At 50.6% G+C, this 9,635-nt stretch overlaps 1 protein-coding gene and 1 long non-coding RNA gene across 3 annotated transcripts in view; both read left to right on the forward strand.

Moving 5' to 3' along the window:
• The window catches only part of LOC309525555, an 88,428-nt gene that overhangs the window by 58,227 nt on the left and 20,566 nt on the right, over positions 1-9,635 (forward strand). The gene's annotated exons all lie outside the window — the stretch shown is intronic.
• On the forward strand, positions 13-9,070 carry LOC309524865 (uncharacterized protein). 2 transcript variants are annotated; one of them, XM_082210013.1, is made up of 4 exons: positions 13-144; positions 3,676-4,405; positions 5,341-5,467; positions 6,860-9,070. In XM_082210013.1, the coding sequence occupies exons 2-4, from the start codon at positions 4,298-4,300 to the stop codon at positions 8,275-8,277; spliced, it is 1,653 nt and encodes a 550-aa protein (XP_082066139.1). In that variant the 5' UTR covers positions 13-144; positions 3,676-4,297; the 3' UTR covers positions 8,278-9,070. The 2 variants fall into 2 exon arrangements, with proteins under 2 accessions (XP_082066139.1, XP_082066138.1); XM_082210012.1 differs by having other exon boundaries at positions 13-140; positions 3,669-4,405.

Here is a 9,635-nt window from a genome sequence, read left to right on the forward strand (position 1 = left end):
TTGACCCCCCCCCCGCACCCCTTTTATCACTCCTGGAAAACTGGCTTTTGGGATTTGGTAGCCCGGGATCTGACTGAGCGGGCCGGCTGCAAATTCTTCAGATGCGTGCGCGCGCGCCATGCAGAAGCCCCAAGGAGCAGGTGGGTCAGAGGAGGGGAGATCTGTCTGCAAGGAAAGAGGTGCGTGGGTGGCGGAATAGCAGAAATCCAAGGCTGGAAGAAGAGAGATGAAGGCAGCAGGGTTGATCCCTCCCTCTTCAATAGGCTGGCCACCGCCCACCCCTCTCCTCCTGCAGAAACGTAGGAAACTTCCTCGGGCCGAGTCAGGTCACATTGGTCCATAGAGCTCAGTATTGTCTGCACTGGCCGGCAGCAGCCGGGTTGTGGGTGTTTCCCTGCCAGCTCTGCCTGCAGACCGAACCTGGGATCCTCTGCACTCAAAGCTTTCTCGCTGAACTAAAGCCCTTCCCCACAAACGTCTCACAACGTGATCTCTGCAAAAAGTGCTCTTCCTAGGGCTTTAGGAACATCGGAAGCCGCCTTTTGCACTATATTGGCACACGGACTTTCAGCAGCTCTCCAGGGGCTGAGAGCTAGGAGTCCCTCTCTCAGCTTACCTGGAAATGTCAAGGATTTTAGCTGCTTTACCATCAAGCTTTGAGTCTTCCCCAAGAGCTGTATGACAGACAGAAAGCCAACTGGAAGAACTCCTTTTTTATCACTGGGTTCTATGTAAAAACTGCATTTTTAAAAGTTAATTTTTTAAAAAATAATTCTTCTGTACGCTGCCCTGATGTTTTGCCGAAGGGTGGTGTATAAATAAATGGGAGGGCGGAATTAAAAGCAGAAAGCTTGGGGGTGGCAGCCCAGTTCTTCAATGCCTTTGAGGTGTCTGCATTTCTGAATGCCCATGCATTTTAATTTGAATTGGGAACTTTTTCAGCATGAGGGCCACGTTTGGCTTGATTCCCCACCCCTCAATGTGTAATGCCTTATCATCAGCTGTATATTTTATGATATATTGCCAGTGATGGCCCAAGTTGGTGTACCAGATCTGAGAGCCCAGCATCGTCTCCCGATGGTGATGCTCCCAATGACCTGCCCCTGGCCACTACTTCTGGCAGTGGAGGCCTCTCAACGATTGCTTACTCATGAGTAGGCCCCTCTGGATCTGTAGGTGCATATGGAATCATCATTGCTAATTCAATCCAGACCTGAAACTTTTGATGTCATAGAATCATAGAGTTGGAAGAGACCACAAGGGCCATCGAGTCCAACCCCCTGCCAAGCAGGAAACACCATCAGAGCACTCCTGACATATGGTTGTCAAGCCTCTGCTTAAAGACCTCCAAAGGAGGAGACTCCACCACACTCCTTGGCAGCAAATTCCACTGTCAAACAGCTCTTACTGTCAGGAAGTTCTTGCTAATGTTTAGGTGGAATCTTCTTTCTTGTAGTTTGGATCCATTGCTCCGTGTCCGCTTCTCTGGAGCAGCAGAAAACAACCTTTCTCCCTCCTCTATGTGACATCCTTTTATATATTTGAACATGGCTATCATATCACCCCTTAACCTTCTCTTCTCCAGGCTAAACATGCCCAGCTCCCTTAGCCGTTCCTCATAAGGCATCGTTTCCAGGCCGTTGACCATTTTGGTTGCCCTCCTCTGGACACGTTCCAGTTTGTCAGTGTCCTTCTTGAATTGTGGTGCCCAGAACTGGACACAGTACTCCAGGTGAGGTCTGACCAGAGCAGAATACAGTGGCACTATTGCTTCCCTTGATCTAGATGCTATACTCCTATTGATGCAGCCCAGAATTGCATTGGCTTTTTTAGCTGCCGCGCCACACTGTTGGCTCATGTCAAGTTTGTGGTCAACCAAGACTCCTAGATCCTTTTCACATGTACTGCTCTCAAGCCAGGTGTCCCCCATCTTGTATTTGTGCCTCTCATTTTTTTTGCCCATGTTGGTGCTGTCAAGGACTGAGACAGCGGCTGACAGTTCCAGGAGTCTTTCCTTAGGTATCAACACAGAAAGCCCCTTAAAGGGGATCCTCAGGCCTAGATTCAGGGGGCCTCGCCCGCTCTGCAAATCCCCAGCTTATGGAGTGTTTGATTTGCCCTCCAAACACCCACATACCTGGTGCCAAGTCAGGGCATAGGCATGACATCCATGTTAGAATGTCCTCTGGTTGCTGTGGCAACAGGACAACAGCTCTTTTTCTTCAACGCCTCCTCCTGGTAGCTCTCTGGACAGGCAATCTAGCCCCTATTCTAGCCCTCAGGGGAGTGTCTGCAGCCCCCCCCCAGAGCCGCCCCCCTAGGCTTTGCAAAAGGGTGAGAGGGCTGGGCCTTGGAGGCCTCTTCAAAGAGCAATAAATCTTCTCACTGCGGTCGGGGTTTCCAGAGCTTAGCACAAGGGTAGAGAAACTTGTGGGCCTCTGAGAGATTGCTGGACTACAACTCCCATCCTCCACGGCCGTTGTCCATGCTGGCTGTGGCTGATGGGAATTGGAGTCCAGCAGCATCCGGCAGGTCTCAGTTGCCCCAAACCTTGCCTCAGGGGGATGCTGCACAGGCCAGAATGTGCCCCTCTTGAACCCTAGGCCGGAAAAGAACTTAGTCAGCACCACTTGCAAGCTTTGGGCTGGTCCCATGCCTAGGAAGCACAGGCCTAAGTGGTTTTCCGTTTCCTCCACCTCATTCCCCTGGGAAACCTGCTTTTTGCTGCTGCATCAGAGCAGACGTCGGCCTGCGGAGAATGCGATGGACATTTGCTCCCATTCAGCAGCAAAGAGTGGGAAAATAGCAGGACAAGAAGAAGTGCGGACAAGCCCTCAAGTTTGGTTCTCCAATCATTTGTAGAGCAGTGCACTTTGATTGTTGCCACATTTCCACCTTACTTTTACAGCAGTATTATACCACTTTAACAGTCATGGCTACCCTCAAAGAATTCTGGGAAATGTAGCTAGCTAAAGCTGCTGAGTGTTGTTAGGAGACCCCTCAATTCCCCTCACAGAGCTACAGTCAGTGCTCCCCCCCCAAAAAAAGTTTTGGGGTACTCTCATTTTCCTACTCATATTGAAATACTGCCCCTCAATGAGGTCAAACGCATTCATGAAATTTTTAGGGGTATGCGTCCCCCCAGAAAAAAAGCAGTGGCTACAGTTATCAGAGTAGCTTACCAGTCAGTCTCTCTTTTCAGGGACCTCTGGGAGTTGATGCTCTGGGGGGGGGGGGAATAGGGCTCACCTAACAGCCCTCAGTATGGCAGCCATTATTTATTGCTTCTTACTCATTGCCGGCTCCTGAAATCTAGAATCTTGTTTTCCTACTGATTCCACCAAAGTGTGAGTCATACTGGGGCTTTGTGGGTTGCAGAGCTGTAGCCAGCTGATCTTGTGCCCCTGGCAGACCCGTCAAGATTGCGCCCACTAGGAATGTGGCACAGAAAAAAAATAGGGAAAAACAGCGCCCCGCATATCAAATAAAGAGCCTCTATTTTAAACCTTTTCTTATGAGGCAATAATCAATACTGGTGTGCGCACCAATGCCCACGGGTACCATGTTGGCAGCCTTGATGTTTTTTGACCGAGACATCTTGATTGGAGGTTACATTTGCTTGGCACTGCCCTATTTTTCCATTTATGCCTGTGAATTTCCTTTTGCAGTGCAAAGGAGGATGAAAGTGGAAGAACGTTACCCAGAAGCACCTGAGGAAGAGGAGAGGTTAGAGTCCAGAGGGGAAATTTTTCACGCTGCCCAGAGTGGGACCAAAAAGAAGCTTCTGGCTGGGATGGCTCCAAAGCCATTTAAGCAGGAACCTGAGGAGGGGCTGCAGCCGTGCTGGGAGGCCCAGTGGCAGGAGTTCCTGAAGACCATGTAGGCCCCGTATTTAGGGTGGAGAGCCCCACAGCTGTCTCCACCCCACTCGGCAGGAAGCCCGAAGGAATTCCGGGCCTCCTCCTTCAAGGAGGCTGGCTTGCAGCCTAGAGGAGAGAGTGCCACCCTGATTCACCTCAGCCTTCCTAGAGAAGCCTCCAAGAAAGCTGATGAAAGCAGCCCAGATTCTCCTGCAAAAGTGAAAGAAGGGATTCTGGAAGAGGAACAGCCCATTGGCCTGGAGAAACGGTGCCAGCATTTCCGGCGGTTCTGCTACTGGGAGGCCGAGGGGCCCCGCGAGGTCTGCAGGCGGCTCCAGGGGTTTTGCCGCCAGTGGCTGAAGCCGGAGAGACACACCAAGGAGCAGATCCTGGAGCTGGTGACCCCGGAGCAGTTCCTAGCTGTCCTGCCCCAGGAAATGCAGAGCTGGGTCAGGGATGGCTGCCCGCAGACCTGCGCCCAGGCGGTGGCCCTGGCAGAGGATTTCCTGCTGGGACTACGGAGGGCTCAGAGAATTGAAAAGCAGGTGAGTACCTAAATCTCAGGGACACGGGTGGTGCTGTGGGTTAAACCACAGAGCCTAGGACTTGCCGATCAGAAGGTTGGCGGTTCGAATCCCCGCGACGGGGTGAGCTCCCCTTGCTCGGTCCCTGCTCCTGCCAACCTAGCAGTTTGAAAGCACGTCAAAGTGCAAGTAGATAAATAGGTACCACTCCGGCGGGAAGGTAAACGGCGTTTCCATGCGCTGCTCTGGTTCGCCAGACACGGCTCCGTCATGCTGGCCACATGACCCGGAAGCTATACGCCGGTTCCTTCGGCCAATAAAGCGAGATGAGCGCCGCAACCCCAGAGTGGGTCACGACTGGACCTAATGGTCAGGGGTCCCTTTACCTTTACCTAAATCCCTGCCACTGAGCGATGGGCCTTCAGCAGTTGCTGTAGGGATAGAGAACTAGTTGTCCTCCAGATGTTAGTGGACTACAGCTCCTATCATCCCTCATTGTGGCTCATGCTTCCTGGAACAACATTTGCAGGGGCACAATTTCTGAATGGTTCCACAGAGGCAAAGCTGGCTGAAGCAATGAATGCAAATTTCACCCTTTTTTTTACAGTAAGCTAGGTTCTACGGATATTCACACAACCCTTTGTAGGCTCCATCCGGACCAGCAAGAGACATTATCAGAGGTCAAAGACACATTCCAGTGAGGCAAAAATCCACAATAAGGGTGTGAAGTAAGGACAGGGAAGGGGGTGACCTGGGGAGAGCAAATGTGGCCCTGGGAGGGTTCCAAGGGCCAGATATAGATATGTGGACCTGTGATGAAGCAACAGGAAGCCTTTCGTCTGCTGAATTTCTGTGTGTTGAGTTGTGACTATGAAAAGAAAAGTGCAACCCTTGATATAACCAGGCCCCAGTTCCTATTTCTCATAAGATAATTGTACACCTGCCCTTATTTCCAGCTGTCCAAGGCTTTGGAAGGGGTGGTTGTTGATCCCTCTGATGCTGAGCACAGCCTGTCAGATGCAGTGAAGATGCAGCTTGCCGCGGAGGCCCAGACGGAGGGTGCTGGTGCAGCCATCTTGTTCAGTAAGTTCTGGAGGAGGAGTTGGGATTCAGCTCGGCTTATATGAAGACTGGTGTGGTTTACATGGGGAGAAAGCTTCCTTTCGTCTTTATCTGTCCCATAGAGAGCAAAAGAGCGAGTCTGGCTCCTTTTGCATCTCCAATTTAGTTTGCTAGAACCAGGAACTCTTTACTATGCAATATACATTTCCTGTACTAAACGTAGCTTTCTTTATTTTCCACATCTAAAGTATCACTGTGATTGCTTTAACTTTGAAGAGTGCCCAACAGAAAGTATTCAGTACTCAAACAGCTTCCAAAGTGTGTGCTAACTAATAAAATCATAGAATTGTTGAGTTGGGACCCAAGGGCCATCTAGTCCAACCCCCTGCAGTGCTGACTCCCTGTCAGATGGCCACCCAACCTCTGCTTAGAAACCTTCAAGGAAGGTGAGTCTACAACCTCCCAAAGCAGTTTGTTTCCACTGCCAAACAGCTCCTACCATCAGAAAGTTCTTCCTAATGGCAAGGTTAATAAGCAGAATGAGCCCAGTTAGGTGATGAGAGGTTGCAAGACTAGAATCTGAGAGACCAGGGTTCAAATCCACATTCAGCCAATAAGCTCACTGGGTGACTTGGACCAATCACTGCCTCTTCGCCTCACAGAGTTGTTTCAGGGATTAAATGAGAAGTATGAGAATCATGGCGTGCTCTGGTCCATGGGGTCACGAAGAGTCGGACACGACTAAACGACTAAACAACAAATGAGAATCATGTATGCCACATTGAGCTCCTTGGGGGAAAAGTGGGAAATACAGTCGTATCTCGGAAGTCGAACGGAATCCGTTCCGAAATGTTCAGAAACCAAAGCACGGCTTCTAAGCTCCTGCAGCCAGTCAGAAGCTGCGGAAGCCCTGTCCGCTGTTCGGTTTCCAAAAGAACGCTCGAAAACTGGTACACTCACTTCCGGTTTTCGATCGTTCGAGAGCCAGAACGTCCAGTTCCCAAGGCGTTTGAGAGCCGAGGTACGCCTGTAAATACAACCAATAATTTACTCAATAAAATTTTTAATTGTATCAGATTCATTCTGAGGTGCTTCTGTTCTGCCTTGTATTTATTAACTCGGTTGCTTACTGTGGGCAAAGAAGGATTCCATGTGAATGAATGAGCAGGCCAGCCAGTCTCCTTGGTTTCCATTCTAGCCTCAGTGCAGGGATGGGGGAACCTGGTCTTGAACCAGGGATGCCCATTCACTTGTGTTGTGTCCCACGAGTCTCCTGATTGGTGTAGCTTGGCTCTTCATTTGCACCCATTGCTTCATCTCACCCTAACAGATGCCATAAGCTGATTAGGTGTATATTGTAGCATTGAGTTCCACATGCTAGTTGTGCTTATTCTGAGATTCTCTCCATTTCAGGGGCCAACAAGCAGGACCGCAAAGCTGGACAAAAGAGTGTGCAGTGGGCACCACATGAGCAAGTGGAATTCAGTGGGGCGCCCTTGGGAATATCCGAGGGGAATGTATTCCTGCTTCCTGAACTGGAAGAGGTGCGCAGATGGCCACAGGCACCACAAAGCCACATGGGAAGTGATCCGGGAACAAAAGTAAAGGAAGCCTCTTCCCTTGGGGAAGGCAAAGAAGAATTTAGCAAAAGCATTTTGCAAGCAGGAGTCAACCAGCAGAAGATTAAGGAGGCAGGCATCAACTGTGCGGTCAGCTTCAGCCAGACTTCTGTTGCCCTTAAGAACCAGGCACTGGAAATAGTTGACAAGCCGTACAAATGCTCAGATTGTGGGCGGGGTTTCCACCAGAAACCGTACCTTCGAGTCCATGAACGAACCCATACGGGTGAGAAACCCTACAAATGCTTGGACTGCGGGAAATCTTTCAGTCGGAGGACCGGGCTTTGTAGCCATCAGAGAGTGCACACAGGAGAAAAGCCATACCGGTGCTCCTATTGTGGGAAATGCTTCACAGGGACTGGGAGCCTTAAAGAACACGAGAGAACCCACACAGGAGAGAAACCTCACAAGTGCTTGTACTGCGGCAAATCTTTCAACCGGCGGGGTGTGCTTTGTAAACATAAGAGGCTGCACACCGGAGAGAAGCCATACAGATGCTCGTACTGTGGGAAAAACTTCAGTCAGAGGTCGCACCTTATTTCCCACGAGAGAACCCACACAGGGGAGAAGCCCTACGAATGCGCAGACTGCGGGAAATCTTTCCGTCAGAGCAACGACCGCTCTCGGCACCAGAAGATCCACAAAGGTGAAAAAACGCACAAATGTGCCAAGTGCGGTGAAGCCTTCTGTCAGAGAGAATACCTCGTCAAGCATGAGAGGACCCACGCTGGGGAGAAACCGTATGAATGTGTGGACTGCGGGAGAGCTTCTACCAGCAAGCCCACCTTAATGCACACAAGAAAATCCACACGGAAGAGGCAACCCACCATTGTTTCGAGTGCGGGAAATCCTTCCTCCAGAGCTCTGACCTTCGTAGACATCAGAGCATCCACAATGGCGAAAAGCCACATATATGCCTCGAGTGCGGGGAACGGTTCTGTCAGAGAGCGTACCTTATCAGGCATCAGAGGATGCACACGGGAGAGAAACCATACAAATGCTCGGACTGCGGAAAGGGCTTCTACCAGCAGGCGCATCTCAATGCACACAAGAAAATCCACACGGAAGAAAGACCGTACCACTGCTCCGAGTGTGGGAAATCCTTCCGCCAGAGCGCCAACCTTCGTAGACACCAGAGCACCCACAATGGCGAAAAGCAGCAACAATGCCCAGAGTGCGGAAAGAGCTTCTATCACAGAGTGTACCTACTGAGGCACATGAGGACCCATACTTGAGACGCAACTTAGCTTTTCCCCACTGCATTGGTGTAGAAAATAGCTTGCACAAAGCAGAGCTCTTACCTTCATGGATCAGCGGTGACGAGGGGAGAATGCATCACCAGCCCAGTCACAGACTTTTAAAACTCCTGGGAGGAATTAATCATCATAACCTTTGCTGGGTTGTAAGAAAACCCAGAGATTGCGATATTTAGGTAAAGGGACCCCTGACCATTAGGTCCAGTTGTGACCGACTCTGGGGTTGCGGCGCTCATCTCGCTTTATTGGCCCAGGGAGCCGGCATACAGCTTCTGGGTCATGTGGCCAGCATGACTAAGCCGCTTCTGGCAAACCAGAGCAGCGCACAGAAACGCCGTTTACCTTCCCGCTGGAGTGGTACCTATTTATCTACTTGCACTTTGACGTGCTTTCGAACTGCTAGGTTGGCAGGAGCAGCGACCGAGCAACGGGAGCTCGCCCCATCACAGGGATTCGAACCGCCAACCTTCTGATCGGCAAGTCCTAGACTCTGTGGTTTAACCCACAGCGCCACCCGCATCCCTCATTGCGATATCATCTCATTGTTCAGTTGTTGCTGCTGTTTCATTTCTCTTTAAAAAGCTTTCCTGGCCTTGTAGACTGCTAAGGCAGCTTTGAAATGGCAGAGCCACACAACCTTGGGTTGTCTCCAAAGCCAAGGGAATGAGACTGTGCGTTTCTGTGGTCAGCAGAAAGGGCAGGAGTGGTCAGCGGTGCTTATCTGTCCTGTTACCGGCATCTCAGTAGCTTAGTGTCAGTGTCCCTGCTGGCGTGTTTGCACCTCGCTGACATCACTGCCGTCTCCTCTTTTAGTAAGCTGCAGCAATGCTGGCGATGGGATTCTGCTCTTGTCAGCTGCTGCTACTGAAATAGCACAGTTACCACCAGAAGCCATCTTGAAAGCCCAAAGAGAGCAAGCATCAGTGGTCAGCAGGGTTGGAGGACTGTATTGGATCCTAAGAGAAGCTCACTTAAAAATTCACAGAAGGAACCTTTCCTGTCCTTTAATTTAGGATCCCAAGCCATTAGAGTCTCTGAATGGCTAGAGTTGGGTCACACTGTACATTTAAAGCACTGTTGATGGTGCTGATGGGAGTTTGACAGTGTCTAGACTGAAGCCCATCTGGTGATCTTTAGCCAGCCACAGACATTTGGCTGTAGGGAGGACAAATGTCTGGGGAAGTCTTCCCTTTCTTACAGGAAAGTGGCATGGGGGCCAACAGTAGGTGGAGCCAGAATCAAGAGCAGGTAGAGATGGAGAGACACAGCCAACTCTTCTGGTCTTGTTCCCATCCTCTTCTGTGCTGAATTCCA

The sequence above is a fragment of the Podarcis vaucheri genome (assembly GCF_965113315.1).
Source record: "Podarcis vaucheri genome assembly, chromosome: 2".
NCBI classification, from domain to species: domain Eukaryota; kingdom Metazoa; phylum Chordata; class Lepidosauria; order Squamata; family Lacertidae; genus Podarcis; species Podarcis vaucheri.

What these genes read in the sequence shown, in the direction of transcription:
- LOC309524865 (XM_082210013.1), top strand. Translation starts at nt 4,298, where the DNA reads ATGCAGAGCTGGGTCAGGGATGGCTGCCCGCAGACCTGCGCCCAGGCG. An exon ending in CTCAGAGAATTGAAAAGCAG is followed by an intron (nt 4,406 to 5,340) that starts GTGAGTACCTAA and finishes CCTTATTTCCAG; the next exon opens with CTGTCCAAGGCTTTGGAAGG. An exon ending in TGGTGCAGCCATCTTGTTCA is followed by an intron (nt 5,468 to 6,859) that starts GTAAGTTCTGGA and finishes TCTCCATTTCAG; the next exon opens with GGGCCAACAAGCAGGACCGC.